Source organism: Corvus moneduloides, chromosome 25, assembly GCF_009650955.1.
Source record: "Corvus moneduloides isolate bCorMon1 chromosome 25, bCorMon1.pri, whole genome shotgun sequence".
NCBI lineage: Eukaryota > Metazoa > Chordata > Aves > Passeriformes > Corvidae > Corvus > Corvus moneduloides.
In genome coordinates this window covers 4,972,061-4,993,175 of record NC_045500.1, presented here as the reverse complement: position 1 = coordinate 4,993,175, position 21,115 = coordinate 4,972,061, and the positions used below count along the sequence as shown (strand labels likewise).

Genomic DNA, 21,115 nt, shown 5'->3' with positions numbered 1-21,115 from the left:
GTGGTGGTAGCAGTCCAGATGGAATGGTCCTGTTGAAGCTGTGATCCTGTAGAAGGTCCGGAAGTGTAGCTCTTATCCTCTGGGAATCCAGTAGGTAAGGGCTGAGTGTGCTGTTCCAAACCCCAGATTATATCCAGGTGGGAATGCTTGGCCCCTCCCCCTGGGTGGAGCCTCTCACAATGGGATGATGTCATTCCATGGGTCAAGTGGTGAGGGTGTTATCAGGGATGAGTTATGGAAGAGATAAGAAACATTGCCCCACCCAGTTTTAACAGCTGGTGATGGAATGCATACTTTTGTTTACATTTTACCTTGTAACCTGAGACAATGACCTTGTGCCAGTGTGACCTTGTGGGCTGCTTCCTGAAAACCAAATTATCTCTTTGGACAGACTTGCTGTGAGGTGACTGTGGATTTTAAAGGGCACCTTGATATTAATTAGATTTGGTGTAAATGTTTTATATCTTGTTTCTCCTGCCTCCAGACCACTGCCTGTACCAAAACTGCCTCCTGGGGAGCAGTCTGAGAGCGATGAGGACACTGAGTACATGTCACCATCCTCTCTGCCTGTGGTGCCTCCAGGTCCTGCTGTGCAAAAACCAGAGCTCAAAATGCCTTTGGAAATGACTCAGAGTTTACGGTGAGATTCTGGATGGTTTTGCACTTCCTCCTCCCAGCTCTGGGGCAGCACATTTGGGACATCAGGGTGGGAATTTTGCTTGCTCAGATTTCTGAATTCCCCTAGTGATATTCACCAGATCTTGACTAAAATAGCAATGAAGGAAATGTGACTGGTGCTCTTGTGCAGTATTAAAGGACTCAGATATCCCCTTCCTTTCCTCTCTCTTTGCCAGGAACCTTTTGAGAGCAGAAACAACTAAAATTCAAAACCCTTATTAAAATGTAGTTTTTGGTGGTATCGGTTTTTATGGTATCATTTTAACTCTTTTAAGCTGCAGTAAACATTACCAGAGCATTTTCCAGAACAAATATTTCACAGAGCAGTGGTGATTTCACTTTCAAACAAGAATCTGTGCACAAGCTCTGTCACAGAGACAGGGTGGAGGTGGTGGCCGCTGTCACCTGTGTGAAGGGGAATGTGTTCTCTCCCTCAGAGTTTTGGACTGTGACCAGCAGCCCGAGGGCTCCATGTATGAAGCAATGTACAACATTCGCTCCCAAGCAGCATCCTCTGCTTTCGAGGCCGTCAGCACTTCTGGTGAGTGGGTGTGGCTAAAAGACAGCTGAGGAACTGGGGTACAGTGAATTGCTGGTGCCAGTGGAACAGCATTTTAGGCTGAACTAAAGGAATAACATTTGGTTTTGTTGTTAAAATAGCTGGGATGGATGTGGAAATGTGAGTCTGTGCATGCATTTTAAAGTATTCCCAGTCCATACGCCAGAAAAATCCAGTTTTTCCCTGCATCCATTCCGTACACCGGGGAAAATCCAGTCCGGGTTTTCCCTCCAGCCGAATCCATTCTGTACGCCTGGGCGAAATCCAGTCCGGGTTTTGCCCCCGACCGAATTCGTTCAATACTCCGGGAGAAATCCAGTCCGGGTTTTGCCCCCAACCGAATCCATTCCGCACTCCGGAAAAATCCAGTCCGGACTTTCCCCCATGCCGTACTCCGGGGAAAATCGGATTTTTCCCGTGCCGTCCTCGGGGAAGCAGGTATTTTTACTTAAATAGTCCAGTATTTTTAACTTAATATTCCCTTTTGGAAAGTGCTGCCATTAAATGTGAGGTTTTAGCAGCAAAACTTTAGTTCCGTGTCCTGTCAGTGTTTGGAAATGGGGGAACAGAGTCTGCCTCGGCAGACAGCTCAGTCCCAGAGCTCAGAATGTGCCTCCTCTTCCAGATGAAGGGAACTTGGCAGCAGCCACTGCCAGCAACGGCCCTGAGGAGTCAGAGAATGAAGAGGATGGTTATGATGTCCCCAAGCCACCACTCCCCGTTGCCATTGCTCGTCGCACACTGTCTGATATCTCCAATGCCACTCCTGCCTTCAGCCGAATGTCCTTGGAAAATGACCCTGTCACAGGTCAGAGAGCTCTTGTGTCTCCTCTTGGTACCAATGGCTGGCTCTGCCGGTTTGAAACCTGTGTCACTCACTTGAGATTTTGGATGTAAGCTGTAAAATCAGGTTTATGAGGCAGAATTACACTGATTCTTAGGTATTTTGTTTGATTTATTTTAGCTTTTGTTTGATTTATAGCTTGGAATGCACTGCCTTGGTCATTTAATCCTTAAGCTTGTAGATCAGACTGAAATCACCGTTAGGAAAAGGTTTTCTCAGCTTAAAGTATATTCCTTAATCCACTGCTGACTACAGGGGATAGAATATTTTTGTACCAGGGTGTACTAGGGCATGAGACAGGATTTCCCATCCCTGGAAGTGTCCAAGTCCAGGTTGCATTTGGGGTTGGAGCACCCTGGGACAGTGGAAGGTGTCGCTGCCTGTGGCAGGGGGTAGAAGGAGATGGGCTTTGAGGTCCCTTCCAACCCAAACCATCCAGGGATTGTGTCCCTGCTCCAAGTGGAAGATGCAGGGCTGGCCTGGCACAGTTTGTGGCTCTGTCAGTCCCTGCAGATGGCACGAATGTTCTGCCTGACGCTCTCAGCTCCTCTGAGTGGGGACCAGTGGCTCAGCAAGGTCAGCTTTTTGTCCCTGGGGAATAGAGGACGTCGTGTCCTTCTGGCTGCAAGGCACATTCTCTGAGGGAAGAACTAAAGCCTCGTGTCTCCAAGAGCCTTTCTGAATAATGATTGACTTATTCCCTGCTCAGCAGCTCTTAAGGAAGCTTTGAAACTCTTCCTGCTGGGGGTTTTCAGTCTGAATGTGCTGGTGATTTGCCAAGGAACAGGAATGAGTTTCATGTTCCTTCTGGAGGCAGAACCTCCTGTACCCAGAACCCCTTCCCCCAGTGAGTCTTCTCTTTTCATGCTTCACCATTCCACTTCCCTGACCTTCTTCAGCACAGAGAAGAGTTTCCTAGTGCAGAAAAGTTCATTATTTTTGCCCCACCTCCCTGCTCCCTGTTTCTCTTTTTAAATCTGTCCCTGTGTGTGTAGAATTTGGCTGAAAGGGATAAAAAGGAACAGAGCAAATCACAGATGAAGTACTGAACTTAATCACTGACACTTTGTTTCTACAGCCCTGAAATAACACTGCTGTTGTCCTGCTTTAGGGGTAGGGAAATGGAAAATGTGGAAAATGGGAAGCAAGGCACTGGTGCAAGCAAGCCTGACTGGTGTGGGATTCATCTTGGCAGATTTATGCTCTCAGGAGTTGGACCCTGCAGTTTGGTTTATTAATGATTTACCAAAATAACTGTCTTAGCAGTTGTCCTTTCAGACTGACCCGTGGTCTCTGAAACTTGATCCAGCTCAAGCTGAAGCAGCTATTCCAGAAGGCAGTTTGGGGCAGAGGAGTGGGCAGACCTTTTTCTCACGCGTACAAAAAGCTTTTCATGCGTGAGAAACTTGAATTCTGAAGATGAGGGAGCTGGACTGAGTTGTGGTTGGTGAGGAAGCTTCAGGGAATTTGATTCCTGAGGAGCCTTCTCTGTCTCAGGGCTTTCAGTGCAAGTGTTTCAGAAAGGCCCCACAATGCTGCTTCTCTGAGCAGGCTGCGGTGCCCACTCTTACAAAGGGATTGTTTGGACGTGATTTGTCTGTTGTACTCCAGTTCTGCTGCCAGAAAACTCTGTGGAGTGCCCTGAGGATTTTTTCCAGGAGACAAATAAATCTTTTTTTTAAGGTGATGTCAAATATTCATGCAGAAAAGTTTCCTGTGATTGTCAGAAAAATGCTTTCTGCAATGATACAGGAGGTTAAAACTCAGAAATGATCAGATGCTGGATGAGCACATTGAACAATGTGGTTTTTCCTTGGAGAATTTGGTGACTTGTTTGGTTTATTGGCTGTTATTTCCTCTTCCCAGCAGTGCATGATGTGGCTGCAGGGCAGTGTCACATCAGAATGACTCAGGGAAAAGCAGAACAGGCTGAGCTTTATTGATCTGCCATTAGGCAGGGAGAGCTTCAGCAGAGGAAAAGGAGAACATAGTTCAGTTGCTGACCCTTCAGAGAGCTTAATTCAGTTGCTGAAGCAATTGTTGTGGCTGAGTTGGGACTGGGTTTGTGCACACAGAGGTGAGGGAGCTAAACTGGACAGCTAAACTGGGGGGTTCTGTCTGGTTCTGGGAGGAAATGGGATGTCTGGTAAAGAACTGAATATTCATGGTGTCATTTTTTCTGATTCTAAGGCTGCTATCTGAGCTCTGCTTACACACATAGATCCTATGTCATTTTTTATAAGGTTTTGTCTTAATAAATGAGCCTGATGAGACCGGCTAATTAAAACCAATCTCCACAGCTGTTTTTGCACACAGGAGGGGAAGCTGGGCAGGTTGGGAGGGAGGATAAAAGGGTTGGAGAAAGCGGCGGAGCTCGGTGACAGCTTTTTGAAGTGCCTTTTATCCCCCTGATGTCATCTCAGCTTTGTTCCAAGCAAAATTTCCACTTCTTTTCACTGAAGTGATGCACTTGTTTCTCCTTGCAGGTTTTTCAGACGGCTCCCAGGTCCCGGAGCGGCCGCCAAAGCCGCTGCCCCGGCGGATAAATTCGGAGCGGAAAGCCGGGAGCTGCCAAGCAGGAGGAGCCAGCAGCGGGGCCAGCTCCTCCCTGCACCTCTCCAGCGAGATTGAGAACCTCATGAGCCAAGGCTACTCATATCAGGACATTCAGAAAGCTCTGGTCATTGCACATAACAATATTGAGATGGCCAAGAATATTCTGCGGGAGTTCGTGTCCATCTCCTCCCCGGCGCACGTGGCCACATAGCACACGACCACCTCCACACCTGAGCTGCTGTGGACCAACTGCCTGGGCAGCTGCTGCCCAGCTGTGCACCAAAGGGGAAGGGGGTTCCTTTAGAGACTTCGTGCTGAGGTCAGTCCTGCCTCTTTAAGAGAATCAGTTATCAGGTTTTCGTGGTTCCAGATTTCAAAGCAGTGGGATGAAACGGAGTGGAGCGGTGTTTTATACAGTGTATGTCTTGGAGTCCTTTACCCCTACCTCTTGTCTGAGAGAGCAGATTTATTTCCAGGGTGTTGGTAGAGAAAGTATCATGACAAGGGATCCCCGAGCCCATGCCCTGGAGGCTGGGGGGAGTTGTTTTGTGCTGTGAATTTTAAGTGGATGCTCAGAGAAACAAAGTCTCGAGGTCGGTGTGGTGTGTCCTGTGGTTCATGGTACTAGGTTTGGGTCTGTTCGCTGCTGTGTGTCTGGCTCAGGCTTTTTAGAGCAGCTGGAAGGTCACTTCCTGCTGGGAATTTTTAGGAGACCTTGGAAGAATCATTTGATTGCTTCCTGTTGGCCATGGCGTGTCCCCCTTGTCTGTAATAATAGCAGTTATTGCTTCTGATTCCAGTCCTCCCCTGCTGCCTGGAGAGAGCAGGATGAGCTTTTGTCAGGGATTTTGATCCTGGCAGTGCTGGCAGTTGGATTTCTCTCGAGTGTGTGTGCTCTTGCACTGGCAGCACCAGATTCCAGCAGCTGGAGGAGCTTGGCCTGGTTTTGAGGGGTGGGACAGGGGGAAGGAATTTGAGCAAGAACAAAGAGCTGGGGCTGCTGCTTCTCCTCCCTTAGCCTTGAGCATTTTGTGCTTCAGTGCTCAAACTTGATTGTGGCCCTGCTGGGCTGGAGCAGCCAGCACTGGGCACTCCCATTGCTCTTCCCTAGGAATGTTGCACCTGGTAAATAGGATGTTTTATTTATCTTCTTTGCATGGTGGCTGTTGCAGGCTAGTGGCCTTCACACACATTCCCTCACCTCCTCCAGAGAGCTTTTGCAGGAGCCATCATCGTGCCAGGGTGTTTTGTGGAATTGGTAGATGCAGCTGATGTGTTTGTTGGTATCTCACCTGCTTTGCAGTCACAGAAGTGCAGCAGTTCTCTGCATGGCTGTCAAAAGAACGTGAGGGCTCTCTGTTCCATTTCCATTTCTCTAAGGTATTGCTAGGTCTGGTGTTAAACCAGACCTGGGGGAAAAAATTCTGTATTTGTGAAGTGATCACATGGCTTTAAAGGTCAGAACTCAGCTGTTACATTGGAAAAACCTGACTTGCCTACTCAGCTACTTAACTCTGTTCATACAGGAGGAGTGGATGGTTCCTTTGGAGAGGATTTAGATCCAGGAGGCACAGACAGATCACAGCCTGACAGCCTGAGAGGCTCTTGGCCTTTGGAGCATGTCCAGCATTAGTTGCATCTGCCTGAGGTCAGCAAGGGGTCACCAGGCCAAGGAATATTGCTGGAGTGATTCAGGTGCAGTTTGGCCTTTTGAGGAATCCAGAGGCTGGGCCACATGGCTGCAGTTGGCAGAGAGGCCTTCACAAGTGTTAGCAGAGCAGAAAGTGGGTTTTTAATTAAAGCAGAGGTTTCAGCTTTCTGAATTGCTGCAGTGGCTTCCAGGCAGGCTGAGCTGTGTCTCTTTACTCCCCTCCTTTCTGTAGGGAAGAAAACACTCTCAAGACAGCGTGAGGAGATCTGCCACGCTCAGAGAGCAGCAGCCTTTGCTGTTTTGGGCTCAGGTCTGGCAGTGGGCAGGGTGCTCTGCAGGGTGCAGGGCTCAGGCACAGCCCCCAGCAGCCCTGGGCAAGGTGGGGTCAGTGCCTGGGGGAAGAAGAAGGGGAATAAGAGCTGCTCTTCCTCCTGTGCCTCCGGAGCAGCTGCCAGGGGTGCCAGCCCTGCTCCCTGTGGGATGTGCTGGGCATGTGGGAGCCTCTGGAGAAGCAAGGGCAGCGCTGGTGCTACTGAGGCAGGAGCAGGGGACAGCTCTGAGGGCTGTTGTGTCACACTGGGGGCCCTGAGCAGCCACACAGTCCCTTGTCCTGGAGATGCAGGTGAAAACCCTTTAGTGAGGGGTTTATTTCCCTCTTTTTCACACTCCCACTCGGCTCTGGGTTGGTTTGGAGCCGCTTGGTGTCTGCCCTGCTGTGTGAGCTCAGTGTGTCAGTGTGACTCTTGCTATGGCTGAGCAGAGCTGAGTCCAGCCTGCTCCAAAGCCTTAACTCTTGTCCTGCCCCGTGTGTGTGACCAGAGCAGTGATTCCCTGTCCCCTCCAAACCCCTCAGGGCAGGCTGGCTGTAATTTCAGTGAAACCTTGCTTGGCAGAGCTGTTCCAGGCCTGTCCTTGGGGTCTATGTGCCAAGAGATGTTCCTGTGGGTGTTGTTCCGGGTATTAGAGATTAGAGAGAGCAATCTTTTGTGGCATGTATCACTGATTTCTCTGCATGTGTCCTTTCTGTGCACTTGTTTATGTCTCAAACTGATTTAAGAAACTTAAGTCTTGCCTTTTCTTCCTTAGACACGTTAAGAATTTGCTGATTCCACTGAGTGCAGCAGAGTCCTGGCCATGTCTTGTGGCATCTCTGCCAGCTCAATCCAGGCACTGCCCAGTGGAATTTTCTTGTTCTTTCTAAGCCCAAGACTGATTGCTCTTCTTTCCCTTCACCTCCTTCTTCTTTATTCTGAAGAAAATTAACTTTCTGATGCTACTTTAAAAAGGAAAAAACAACCCAAATGTCTAGTGCCTTTCTTAAGGGGATGCTGCATGGCCAGGCTGGATCCGAGAATCCGCCCCTCTGGGAAAACGAGCAGAGCTGGACAAGCAGCAGAGCTGCCTTTGAGCACGGAACTGCTTTGGGAAGGGGTGAAAAGGAGGAGCAGGAGAGGTGGGTGATTGTCACTGGGACTCTGACACTGTGTTTTGTAGCATTTCAGCCGTGGAGCTTCCAGTCTGGACTGGTGCTGTGCCGAGCTCGGGGCCAAGTCAGCATTGTGGGACGAGCTCGGTTGGGGTAAAAAATGCTGGGTTTGCCCTGCAGCTGTCCCCAAAAGGAGTGGAAAACACTCCCAAGAGGAGCAGGAAACACTCCCAAGAGGAGCAGGAGCTGTGGGAAGCAGGAGGTGCCCTCCTGAGCAGGATCCCGGTGATTTCCAGCGCCACCGGAGCCGAGCAGGAATCCCAAATCTTTCCCTTTTTAGTGCATGTCCTTGCCCCAGCCCTCCCCTGGGGGGCCAGGCATGCTCAGGGCCCAGCATGAGGCCTCCTGCACCGCACTGGTGACATTACTGTAGCTAATCCTGAGGCAGGCTCGTTACTGTAAATGTGGTTTGCTTGGCTGGTTTGTTGGGGTTTTTTTTTTTATTTTCAGTTGAGCAAGAAAAAATGCAACTCCCAGGGCACCTTCTCAAAGGTGCCACTTTAAAGATTAGTGGGGAATAAGGACATTTATTTTTAAAGTTCCTCCTAGAAATCTTTTTTGTTTGAAATTCCCAGTGGAGGAGGAGCTGCTGTTACTGTTGTTCTTTCTCACGGATGACAAATACCAATTTGTAAAATATCAGTGTTAAAAAATGTTGAGATTTTCACGAAATATTTAAAAAAAAAAAAAGTATAATAGTGTCATTAATATAAAATTATAATAGCAGTATTTAATCCTTTCAGATCTGTAAAGAATAAGGAAAAACAGAAGGTAAATATTCTTACAGAGAGTAGCTGAGCTTTAAGGTTCACTTGGTTTAAAGTCCTCATTTTGTTTGCAGATGCATTGTTAATGTTTAGAGGTTATACTAATGTTATTTATTAATTGTTTCCATCCTTGTATGCTGCCCACTAAGAGCTTCTTTGTTTGGGATTTCATTCACCTGTGTCAGTAAGAAAGAAAACAAAACAAAGTTTTATTTTTAAATAAAATTTCCTTTGTTGTAGCATATGGTGTGTGTGGTGTGGTGCTTCTGGGAGTGCTGGAAAAAGAATATTTTAGGATTTCAGCCTCCTGGATCCTTTGCAGTCTGACTTTGGAGTTATTTTATAATTATTTACCACAATTACCTGTTAAATTCAGATTTATACTGTGGGTGCTGGCAGAGGCCAGGAAAGATTTATACAAAATTAAACATATTCTGGGAGAATCAATGAATAAAGGCTCGAATCCATCAGGACCAAGAAAGACATGAAGTTACCACCCAGGGAGAGAACCCAAGGGAATCCATGGGAATATTCTGCAGACTTTTACAGTTACTGCATAGAAATCCTGAAACTATGTATAATCACACATTGTATCTATAGGCATCACAATTCTAGAAATAATAAATATATAAATAATATATATACATATATAAAAATATATAAATAAATAAGAAAAATAATAAAATTATTTGAATTTATTATGTGCTATTAATAGAGATAAGAAAATAATAATATGTTTGAATATATGAATATATTCATTGACTATTCATTGGTACCTATTCATATCTACCAATAGATGAATATTTTGCACATGGAGGAGATACAATAACCCCAGGTTCTGCCACACACTCCGACATTCCAGAGCCTGGAGGGGCCCAAAAATGGAACAAACTCAGGGACACACAGGCCCAGCTGAGCCCCCAGGACATTTGGGGGCCAGGGGACCCCACTTGGGGACGAAGGGGGACACAGGGGGCAAGTGGGAACCCAAAACGAGTCAGTGAGGGTAACTGGGGCCACGGGGAGCCAAGTGAAGGTGGAAAAAACCCTCAAAGAAGCCACCGTGGGGTCAAATGAGGGTAATTGGGGTCAAAGGAGGACACAGGGGTTACTTGAGGTCATTTGAGGCCCAGATCGGGGTTACTTGAGGTCATTGGGGTCATTTGAGGTCATTTGAGGCCCAGATCGGGGTTACTTGAGGTCATTGGGGTTACTTGAGGTCATTTGTGTCTCTTTTAATTGATCTGGGGTCAAATGAGGACACGGGGGTTACTTGAGGTCATTTGAATCTCTGATCACAGTTACAATGGGGTTACTTTAGGTCATTTGAGTCTCTGTTTGGGGTCACTTGAGGTCATTTGAGGTCCTGATCGGGGTTACTTGAGGTCATTGGGGTCATTTGAGGTCATTTGAGGGCCTGATCGGGGTTACTTGAGGTCGTAGGGGTTACTTGAGGTCATTTTTGTCTCTGTTAATTGATCCAGGGGTCAAATGAGGACACAGGGGTTAATTATTATGAGCTGGGACAACTTTGGTGTAATGGACCAGCCAGTGCAGTCCAGGGGAGCCCAAGGCCTTGGGGTCACCCAGTGGCCTCCAGTGTCACCCATCATTTGCCCGCTGTCCTCTCAGGGTAGTGACAGGGGGCTGGTTATTAGCTTCATCAATGTTTTGCATTAATTAGTAGTATATTAGTGTTTATTATCATCTCCTGTAGTATTGGCATTAGCTATTAGTACAATTATCAATAAATTCTACTGTTAAATTCTATTGACAATATTATCTTGTAAGATCCAGTGGTGTAATCACCTATTACTACCTAAAACTAGGATTATTTATTAGAATAAATAGATTTATTAGCATTGGTAGTAATTAGTGTAGTATTAGCAGCCATAGGGGCTGCTGCTAATAATAATATTATTATTTATTTTTATTATTAATAATAATTATTAATTATTATATATTTTTAATTTATATATAATATCTATTATATAATTATATAATTAATAAATAACAACAATAATATAATAATAATAATAATAATAATAATAAAATGTGTCCTGTTGGAACCTCCGTGGGATTATGGAATGCCCTTCCCACCCTTCTGCCTGTGGGAACAAACTCCAGCACTCAGCTTTGAATCCGTACTTTATTTTCACATATATAAAAAAAAACCTTGCAAGTATCGGACAAAAAAAAAAAATAAACCAAACCAAACAATACTCCTGGAAATGTACACACAATCCAACAAAAATATATATAAACCAAAGCTTTTGCTTGGACACCACGTGTAGCAGGTGGGGACGGCTCCCCTCTGGTCAGAGCTGTGCTGGGGACAGCGCTGGGGCACCCGGAGGACAAAGGCTTGTGGCCAGCAGAGCTCAGAGGCCGTGGTTGAGAGGCTGGAGGGGCTGAGCCCTCTGGGGTGAGGCAGGGGAGGGCTGGGTCAGAAGCTCAAGGCAGGTTCTTTGCCCGTGGCCCCGCCCCAGCGTGGGGCCAGAGGTGCCACCGAAGCACAGAGGGGAGTTGGACCTGGGGCTGGCAATGGCTGAGCACAAAAAAACCCCTGAGACGTCACTGACTGGCTCTGGCTAATGTTGATTTGAAAGCTGTGGGAGCTCTGGGACCTGCTGGTGCAGCAGCTGTGCAGTGTCCCTAAAATAAACCCAGTTCAGAGGGGAGAGGGGAGCCCTGCCCCTCGGGTCAGCACAGCTCCGAACCAGACACCCTAAAGCCTTTCTGGAGACTGGCGCCCCTTCCTTGCTCTGCCAGGTCCTCTCCTCCCACGGGATCACAGCCCCGCCGGGATACACGGGGCTAAACTGACTCAGAACAGTTCAAAGGCAAAGCAAAGCACCAAAAACCTCTCAGCAACTCACCAGCTCTCTAACAAACCCCCTCTTCCACTCCTCTCTCCTCCAACCTGCACTCCACTACAGCTAAGGTGCCTCGGACATCCCAAAAGCCAATTTCACCAGCCTCTCTGAGCAAGGTCGGGGTAAAAAAAAAAACCACATCAAAACCTTCCCACACCTGTACAGAACAGATTACCTGAAAGAGCCTCAAATCCTTCCACCAAGTAGGGATTAATGGGATACTTCTTCCTAATATTGCTGTGGCTTCTCTGGAGTAGTAAAGCGAGTCCAGCTTTGCTGCTAAGGCAACACCTGCAAGCCCAGGGCTGAGGTAATGGCCAGGTGAGTCAGGGAGGTGGCCCCTGCACGCCCAGCACGGTGACACACGGGTGGGCTCTGGCCGTGCTCCCCAGGGGCTGGAGCAGGGGTGGGAGAAGGCAATCCAAGAGCAGGAAAGGTTCGAAGGAAGAAAACACTTAGTAGGTTTCCTCTCTAGTTTCTCAGATCGATGTATTTCTCGCTCTTCAGTTCCGCCAAAACAGAGAGAGGGGGAGGGAAAACACATGGTTAGGGATGAACACGAACCAAATCCTCTGCTGCAGGTGGGGCAGTGGCACACACGGTGGGGTGGAGGACAGCTGGGGCACCCCAGGGTGGCTGAGCCAGGCAGGGGCTCTCTCCCGGCCCAAGGCAAATATAACCTCAGTGGGCTCAGGGGCTGCATCCTGTGGCTGGCACGGACAGTGGTGGCCCAGCAGTGACACTGTGAAAAGCTGCTCCATCCCAGGTGAGGGGAAAGCACATGGCCCAAAAGACTCATCCCAAGAACTCTGGCTGAGAGCACCCATTCCTGCAGCCGCTGCCCTGACTTCTGGCCAGAGATCTTTATATTTCACTTCCTACTCCCAAAGGCCCCTGGGGAGCCCGGCTCCTGCTCCACAGAAGGAGGCAGAGCCCAAGTAGGGCAGGCAGTGGGCACTGCCACGGGGCAGAGCTTTGTCCCCTCCCGGCTTTGTCCCCTCCCCTCCCTCCCACAGCTCCCCCGAGCGCTGCTGATGGATGATGGAGGCCCGTGCAGGGTGGGCAGTGCCGGAGGAGGGGAGCGAAGCATTACCTGGGTGCAGCCCCGGCCCTGAGCTGCGCTCCCGGCCCCGGCCCGGCGCTCTGTCCTACCTGGTCAGCTGCGGCTCTCTTCTCGCCGTTGGCGCCCTGCAGGAGCCCCGCCTCTTCGGAAAGTTTATCTGACTTAACTTCAACTACAATCTTGTCTTTACGGGCCTCTGGCTTTGTGCTAGGGGAGGGAGGTGACAATTTTTGAGACACGTTTGCGATACCCGGGAGGGCACGTGGCCGGCCAAGCCCTGGGGCTCCATCTCAGGGGATGCTCTGCAGTGGGGCCGGGGCTCAGAGCGCTGGGGTCAAAGAGACTCCAGCTCACAGAAAGCTTTGGGCTGCGCAGCCGCTGCCCAGGGAGAGCCCCCCTGGCTGCTCTACCACTCTGCTGTCTCCTCCCTGCACGGCAGTGCCCTGTGGGAAGCTGGAAAAGCCACCGAGCCCCCGGCGCGGTGCCCCCGAGGCCGCGCTCCCGCCTCGCTCTGCGCTGGGCAGGGAGCAGCTGGAGCGATGGGATGGGATGGGAAGCACGAGCGATGGCAAGCACCCCCAGCCCCACGGCAGTGCTTACATGTCCTGCTTCCCGGCACGGCCACACGGGATCTTGCCTTTCTTGTGCAGGAAGTAGATGACAGCGCCCAGCACGGCCACCACGAGGATGGCCACGATGATGGCCACGATGATCACCCCTTGGCTCTCTGCTGTTGACTTTTGATCTGAACACAACAAGGAGAGGAAGAAATTAATGCCTGTCCCACCATGATCCTCTCCAGCTTCCCCTGTGTGTTAGGAAAGGGCCCCTTCTCCCAAAAAAGCTCCAGTGCTTCCCCAGCTGCCTGCAGGATGCAGATTTCAGCACAGAAACGCTCTGTTGGGGCAGTTTCTGTAGGAACACGGAAATTCTGCTCCAGGCTGCCATGCCCCCGGTGCCACAGCAGGGTGGATATCAGGAATTCCTGCAAGGCACCAGCCATCTCTCTGCTTCCTTGCCCAGCAGGTCTGGGCTGAAAGAAGCTGCCCTTGGTGGCCGCGCTGGGGACAAGCAGGCAGCTTTCCCCCCCGCTGGAGCCAGAGCCTCCGCCTCCCTCCTGGCTTGGCAGGGAGAGGAGCAGGGAGAGCAGCAGTGTAGAGCCAGCAGCCAAGCTCCCTCCCCAGGCTGGAGGTGAGCATAACTCGTGTCCTGACAGACACCATCAGCAGACTGACCTTTCCTGATGGAATCATCTGGAAGAGCAGGAAGGCAGGGAAAGAAAAGCACCGAGCTCAGCCGCCCCACGGCAGCACGGCACAGCCGGCACCGGGGCCACGGCCGGGACTGACACTGCTGGGGGGTCCTGGGACAGCGCCTGACACTCACCCACCAGCTGGATGTGCTTCTCACTGACACCCAGCGTGTTGGACACCCGGCACTTGGCTCCCGCCTGCAGCAGGTCGTGGCTCACCCGCACCGTCAGGTTGCTGGCGATGTGCTGGTTGTCCATGTACTCGTGAGCCTGGGCAGGGCAGGCAGAGCAGGATTCAGTGCCTGGGCAGCCCCTGGGACATCCCAGCCTGGCCCCTTCCAGCTCTCACCGTGCCGTTGATGCTCCACTGGACGGTGGGACGGGGAAAGGCGATGGCCTTGCAAGTCAGGTTGACCACCTCGTCCTGCCGCACGTACAGCGGGGAGCTGATGGCCACGATCCGCGGCTTCCCTGTGGGCAGGGGACATCAGCACCCACAGCTCCCAGGGAATGGGTGCTGGGCAGGCAGGGGTCACTCTGCACCCACAGCTCCCAGGGAACGGGTGCTGGGCAGGCAGGGGTCACTCTGCACCCACAGCTCCCAGGGAATGGGTGCTGGGCAGACAGGGGTCACTCTGCACCCACAGCTCCCAGGGAATGGGTGCTGGGCAGGCAGGGGTCACTCTGCACCCACAGCTCCCAGGGAATGGGTGCTGGGCAGGCAGGGGTCACTCTGCACCCACAGCTCCCAGGGAATGGGTGCTGGGCAGGCAGGGGTCACTCTGCACCCACAGCTCCCAGGGAATGGGTGCTGGGCAGGCAGGGGTCACTCTGCACCCACAGCTCCCAGGGAATGGGTGCTGGGCAGGCAGGGGTCACTCTGCACCCACAGCTCCCAGGGAATGGGTGCTGGGCAGGCAGGGGTCACTCTGCACCCACACCAGGTCTTACCCTCAACAGTCACGAACACCTGCTTGCTCTGCTCCAGCCCTGGCACGCTCGGGGCCATCACCTTGCAGCTGAAGGTTTTGGAGGTTTCAAAGGTGAGGTTCCTCAGGACGAGCTGGTTCCCTTCCCCCACCTTCTCGCCCTGTTGGGAAGGGATGTCCCCAGCAATGAGCCCTCTGTGCCCACATCCCAAAGGGGTTCAGATGCACAGGGAGGGAGGCTGCAAGCACAGGACTTCCCTGCAGTACTGGCCAGGAAGTGATAACATTGGGGTGGACAATGCAGGCCCATGGGAGAGGGAATCCTCCCCCTGGCCTCTCAGGGGAGATGGAGCAAGCTCCTGACTCTGCCCAATTTGCTGCAAAGCCCAGGCTGAGCCTGAACACGACAGAACTGGGATGCCTGCTCACCTTCCCATCACTCCACTGGTAATTCAGGGCCACGGGGCTGTGGGCATCACAGCTCAGCTTCACGTCATCCCCTTCGCGAAGGTTTGAGGATGGCTCCATCTTCACACGGACCCCTTCAATGTCTAGGAGAGGGATGGAGACCAGAGCAGGGTGAGCAGGAGGAACAAAGCACCCACCGTGAGATCCACAGGGTCCATTCCCCCCCGTCTTACAGTTCACAACAAGATCCACATCCTCCTCTTTCTGTGACAAATCATCCAGGTCCAGTGACTGGCACCTGTACGTGCCACTGCTGCTCTTGTTCACGTCGTGCAGGTTCAGGACCCCGCCGTCGGACTCTGGCGACGACAGATCCTGCCACTCATCCAGCTGCAGACAGTGGGCACAAAGCAGAGTCCTTAGCCCCACACAGGCCCCCTGCCACCCAGCCACTGCATCCCCCTCCTCAGAACCCTCCGGGCAGGGGACAAGGAGCAACCAGGAGATGTTTGCCAAGGGAAGGGTGCCCCGGCCCCCTCTGGCCTCACGTTTTTCTTAAAGAAGCTGAAGACAGGCGGTGGGTTCCCATCAGCCTCACAGACCAGCGTCACATTGTCCCCTTCCTTCACCAGCGCCGAGGACGACACCACCTGCATCTTCAAGTGCTTGGTGGAGTCTGGGGGCAGGGATGGGCAGGGTCAGTGCCCAGCCCTGCTGCAGGGCACCAGCATGGCTCCCCCAGCCCCAGACTCACAGAAGATGTTGAGCTTGACCTCCTGTGACTCCAGGGCGTGCTGCTGTCCCCGCAGCCAGTAGTGCACGGTGCAGTGGTAGCGGGAGTGGCGGTCCTCGCGCGTGACGGGCGCGTACAGCACGCTGCTCACCGTGTACAGCCCGCTCGACTCGCGCGTCAGCGTCGACTGCATCATCACCTCTGCAGGGGACACCGCCGCTGTTCCAGCCACCCTTGGGTTCTTTGGGTGCCAGCCCCTCTCTTGAGCCGGTTCTCCATCCCCATCCAACTCACCGTTCTCCTTTGGGTGCAGCTGCTCCCCGTTCTTGTGCCATGTGATGTTAGGAGGTGGGAAGCTGTTTCTGCTCAAGCACTTGGCAATCTGTGGTGGCAGAGACAGTTGTGAGCATGGGTTAGGGTCAGCAGGGAGCCTCCCTGTCACCTGTGTGCAGCCTCTCCTCACCTCTGGGACCTCATTGCTCCTCACGGAGATGCCTCCTGAGCTGGGCTCAATCTCAGGGGTCTTGGGGACCTCTGGAAAGAGAAGCCACCCCACACGTGTTAGAAGGGACCGGATGGGATCCCCGCCAGCCCCACAGAGCAGCTGCCCAGCCATGCTGCCCTCCCGCCCTGTCACTCACTGTAGACTCTGAGCTCGGTGCTGCTCTCGCCCATGCCGTAGCTGCCAGCTCCCACCTGGCACATGAAGGTCCTGGCGTCCTGCACCGTCACTGAGCTGATAGACAGGGCCTTGCCCTCCTCCAGTGACAGCCGCCCCTTGTAGTCCGTGTCATCCTCCAGGACGCCGCTGGCCGTGACGTGGTACAGCCTCACCTGCCTGTTGCTGCGGTCCATCTGCAAGGTGAGGGGCGAGGCTGGGCTGGGCAGCCCAGCAGGAAGCCCTGGGCTGGTTGCCACCCCAGCCCACCAGCCAGAGTTGCTCTCCCAGGCCAGCACTCACGTAGAACCAGTCGATGTAGGTGTAGGAAGCATTTTCAGGGATGTAGAAGTTGCACTCGATCCTGGCTGTGCCCCCGATCTCCACTTCCACCACAGCTGGCATGGAGATCTCCAGCTTGCTGGCTGCAGCTGTGGGGCAGAATTTGCTGTTAGGGGCAGGATGAATGGGGAAGAATGGGCCGTCCGAGCACGGCCTGTCCCCATCTCCATCCCTCAAAAGCTGTGGGGCAGAGCTGTGCCAGCATCCCCTAGACACTGTGTCCCAGCCCAGCAGGAGTGACAGCCAGGACCCCACTGCCTTCAGCATCCACAGAGAGCCCATGGGCTCAAGCCAGCGATCCTGTTCCCAAAGAGGGGACAAGACAGGTCGTGCCCCCACCAGGGGGGTGTCCCCTGGAAGTTGTGTCCCCAGGACACCGTTGAGAGGCAGCACGTCCCCAGCCACCACGGCCCTGGCACAGCTCTGACCCTGCTGCCCCAGCAGGAGCCCGGCAGTCAAACATCCATCCCTGCAGCATTCCCAAGGTGTCCCCTCGCTGCTGCTCTGCTCCCTGCCCAGCTCTGCCCAGCCACAGCACCCCTGTGAGCAGAGCTTGCCCATCCCTGCACCCCACCTTCCTCCCAGCCCAGCCGCCCGCAGCAGTAATGGAGCTGCTGGCCCTGCTCCAGAGCGGATGGGAAAGGTAATGGCTATTGATCCAGGACAGGGAACGGAGCAGCTTCCCAAGGGATTGGGAGCAGAGCAGCCCCAGCCGGGCAGAGTAGAGATAAGGGCAGCATCACAACAAGGCTGGGAATGTCACTGCCACCATCCCTGCCAAAGCAAAGGGGGGTCTGCACGCCCTGGGCTGGCACACGGCCCTGCAGAGGGGACAATAGTCTGTCCCCAAGCAACAGAGCCAGCCCAGGTATGGGAGCTGGGGACAAGAGGCTTGGAGGAAGCAGCTGTGTCAACATCTCCCTTGATAGCGCCCGCTCTGTAACAGCCACCACCGAGGCGACTTCAAAGGGCAGAGCCGTGCCCACAGAACGCTCTTTGTTTGGAGTGGGTATGGGGTGGCACATTGCCAGAACGCAGCCAGGGGCCCTTCTGCCACAGCAAAGGCCCCAGCGTGCAGGACCAGCCACCTCAGAACTCCCCAAAGCACAGGTTTTGGCCCTCGCCCATCCCATCAGTGCATTGCAGTTGGCACTAGGCAAAGAGGGATGAGCAAAGCACGGCACGGCAAAGAAGGTGCTGGAAAAACAGGCGAAAGTCCCAGAGATAAGCACGCACTGGGGACAGGAAACTGGCTGAGAGTACAAAGCAGCAGCCCACCTGTACGGCCACGACTTGGCTGCCTGCTGCAGGAGGACACCTGCACAACTGGGCGAGCCTGGGGCTCGGATGTGTCCCTGCTGCCCCTCCGCTGAGCCCTGGCACCCTGGACTGCAGGCAACCAGGCCAGACTTGGCCTCTCTATCATTTTCAGACCTTTAGCAAGGGCCTCAGGCAGACCCAGCCCCTGGGAGAGCAGCTGGTCCTCCCCCTGACCCGCTCGGCATGAGAGCCCTCAACCAGCCAGCGGAGCAACCGAAACCATGAGCTCAGAGCTGGAGAATGGCTGGCATCTGGTGCTGGCATGAGGAACACAACCCTCCCAGCCATCCACTGCCCTTGAGGAGGCCGACACGGTCGCTGCAGCCCCCACACTGCCTGGAACAAGGGCTCGCTGCTGCCCATCTCCTCCAGGACAGGCTGGAAGAGGGACACAAGGGGACACTCACAAGGTCCCCCACAACCCTGGGGACACAAGGCTCGCTTCTACAGCTCCAAGACCTTTTGCTATGTGCGTGGGCAGGCTAAAGAGGCACTGGGCACAGCCGGCCTGGCACAGCAGACTCTGGGAACTTGGCGATCCTCCTTTGTGCCCAGCGCAGCTGCAGGTTTGGTGATGGAACCTGGGGAGATCCGTCGGCCACGCGTGGAGCAGCCCAGCTGCAGCACCGAGCTCCATCCACCCCAAGTGCCTGGCACAGCTCCAGCGGAGACCTCGAGATCTGGAGAGGGCGTCTGCAGGGAGCGAGCGGGGAAGGAAGGAGAGCCCCCGCGCCTTTTCCATCTGGCTGGCGGACAGCCGGCCGGCAGCCAGAGCTCCGCAAGAACAAAGATTTGCTTTTAGAGCTGGGGAAGGGGGTGGGGAGCAGCTCAGTCCCTCGCCAGCCTCCTGCAGAGCCGAGGTGTGCGGGGAGACGGCGAGAAGTGCGGCTGCGTTGGCGGCGCAGAGCCCCCGGCGCTGAGCCCCCGGCCCGGAGCACAGGAGGGGCACCACAGGGGTCTGGAGCCGCACGTGGGATGCCTGAGGTTTCCGTGGGTTTGTGTTCCCCTCTCAGGGAAACCAGCTGCGGCCAGATCCCGCCTGCTGCCGCACAGCCACACATGCTGCCCTCCTATTCCCCGGGAAAGATGCACGGATCCCCGAGCCGGGGCGCCCCACCTCCCACGGAACAGCATCACCCGCACCCCGGCTTCTTCACAGAGAGAAGAAAGAGGGTGCAGAGCCTCAGCCTTGCACGAAGCAGCACGGCCAGCAGCGCCCAGCACCTCCACACACCAACCACCGCCGCCCAGCCCTCGTCGTGCCAGGGATGGGGACGGGGCCAGGGCTCTGCTGCAGCCAGACCAGCACACTGCACCCCAAAACAACCGCACCAGCCCGCCAGGACCCCGCCATGTGCACCTGGAGAGGCAAAGTTCTCAACCCCACCCCGCAGCTCGGTGACAACATCCAGACACCTCTCTAACAGCCAGACTGCGGTGCACAAAGGGCTGGGGTGGCTCAGGCAGCCCCGGGGTGGGCTCAGCCTCCCGTTCCAGCAGCGCTGGCTGGCCTGGGAATGTCTTGGCCGTGGCTCCTTGTGCTTCTGGGAAGCATCAAGCCTTTCACGTCGCTAGGCTTCCAAATACACCGACGCCGCCAACCATTGAGAGACTCCTGGCTCAGCACATGTGCTGTGGGAAGGGGATCCCGGCACGGGACGGGGGTGGGAGCAGCCTGCTCTAGACTCCGGTCTGAGCCTGACTTTGGCTCCAACACCTCGGCCTGGGCAGGTTCCCAGCGCCGAGGCCACCTCCGCAGCTCGGCGGGGCAGGGAGCAGCCAGCGCACCGGGACCGCTCCCGGGCCCCCGGCGAGGGGAGAGCGGGATGCGGGGAGCAGGGCAGGGCAGGAAGCGCAGCCACCCCCCGAGGGTGAAAATGGACTGGAAAGTGGATAAAAAAAGAAGGCACGAAAAAAGCCAAGAGAAACACAGCGCTCAGGGGAAAACTCCTTAGAAGGAAAGGGGTGGATGCTTCCTAACAACAACCAGTTCACCCCGGTGCGCGCTGAACGCACGTGGGTCACCCCTCAACCTGCCCTGCCCTGGGGGGCTGCAGAGGGGCCCCGAGAGCGGGACGGGGCACCCAGACCCGCCCCGCCGCGGATCGCCGGGCCGTCCGGGCGGGGACACACGCTGGGAAGGGCCGATCCCACCTGGGCTGCCCCGACCCCGCGATCCGAGCATTCCCGGCGCCGCGCCAGGCACCGCCCGAGGGGCGCAGCGCTCCCGGCTGCCGGCGCTGGCCCCGCCGCGGCTCCGCGGGGACACCCCTCCGGCTGCCACCCCGGGGAGCTGCACAGGGGCAAAACCCAGCCCCGCAACCCCCGCTGCAGCCCGATGTCCCCGGGGCGAAGGACATCCCTGCCAGGGCTCCGCGGGATCCCGCGCCGCGCCCCGGAGCGCTCCGCAGGTGCGCGCGTCCGTCCGCCCCGCACCGCCCGGCCCCGCACCGCCCGGCGCCGCCCTTCCCGCAGCCACTCACCGCAGCAGAGCAGGAGGCAGCAGCCCCAGCCCAGGGCGAGCCCCGCCGGCCACCGCCCCCCAGCCATGCCCGCCGCCGGCCGCCCGAGACTGAGCGGGGCCGTGGGCTGACGTCAGGCGGAGGAGGAGGAGGAGAGGAGGAGGTGGAGGAGGAGGAGGAGGAAGGCGCGGTGCCTGCCCACCGCCCGCAGCTGCTTATCACCCCCAGCAGCAGCCGGGCGGGTGCCGCCGTCGCCGCCCAGCCCCGCAGCGCCCTGTCCGGCCCCGCACGGCAGCGGGCAGCGCTCGGCCCGGCCCCCAGCCCAGCCCCCGCCGCGCTCGGGCCGTTCCCAGCTGCGCCGGAGGGGCTCGCAGACCTGCGAGCTCCTGCCTGTCCGGGCGTGCACGGGCTGAGCCGGGCAGACAGCCGGGCGCTGGAGGTGGGATCGCTCACAGACCCAGGGAAGGGGCCAGAGGCGTGGGATGTGTTTTTCAGAGTGTTTGGGGAACGCCGGCGACAGTCCCTGAGAGT

At 54.9% G+C, this 21,115-nt stretch overlaps 2 protein-coding genes across 3 annotated transcripts in view; one reads left to right on the top strand and one right to left on the bottom strand.

Annotated features, from left to right (window-relative positions):
- CBL (Cbl proto-oncogene) overlaps positions 1-8,783 on the top strand; it is a 35,492-nt gene extending 26,709 nt beyond the window's left edge. Inside the window, exons 13-16 of the mRNA XM_032133721.1 lie at positions 485-640; positions 1,116-1,219; positions 1,863-2,045; positions 4,568-8,783. Coding sequence (XP_031989612.1) covers positions 485-640; positions 1,116-1,219; positions 1,863-2,045; positions 4,568-4,848 — 724 coding nt within the window. The 3' untranslated portion in view covers positions 4,849-8,783. The remainder of the gene's footprint in view (positions 1-484; positions 641-1,115; positions 1,220-1,862; positions 2,046-4,567) is intronic.
- A 1,888-nt stretch (positions 8,784-10,671) lies between these two features.
- On the bottom strand, positions 10,672-20,852 carry MCAM (melanoma cell adhesion molecule). 2 transcript variants are annotated; one of them, XM_032133791.1, is made up of 15 exons: positions 20,606-20,852; positions 16,764-16,891; positions 16,444-16,657; positions 16,266-16,336; positions 16,097-16,184; positions 15,824-16,003; positions 15,618-15,745; positions 15,303-15,459; positions 15,091-15,212; positions 14,684-14,822; positions 14,082-14,203; positions 13,867-14,002; positions 13,081-13,225; positions 12,570-12,687; positions 10,672-11,918 (listed from the first exon to the last, which is right to left on the bottom strand). In XM_032133791.1, the coding sequence occupies exons 1-15, from the start codon at positions 20,670-20,672 to the stop codon at positions 11,889-11,891; spliced, it is 1,845 nt and encodes a 614-aa protein (XP_031989682.1). In that variant the 5' UTR covers positions 20,673-20,852; the 3' UTR covers positions 10,672-11,888. The 2 variants fall into 2 exon arrangements, with proteins under 2 accessions (XP_031989682.1, XP_031989683.1); XM_032133792.1 differs by lacking the exon at positions 12,570-12,687.
- Positions 20,853-21,115: the final 263 nt, after the last annotated feature.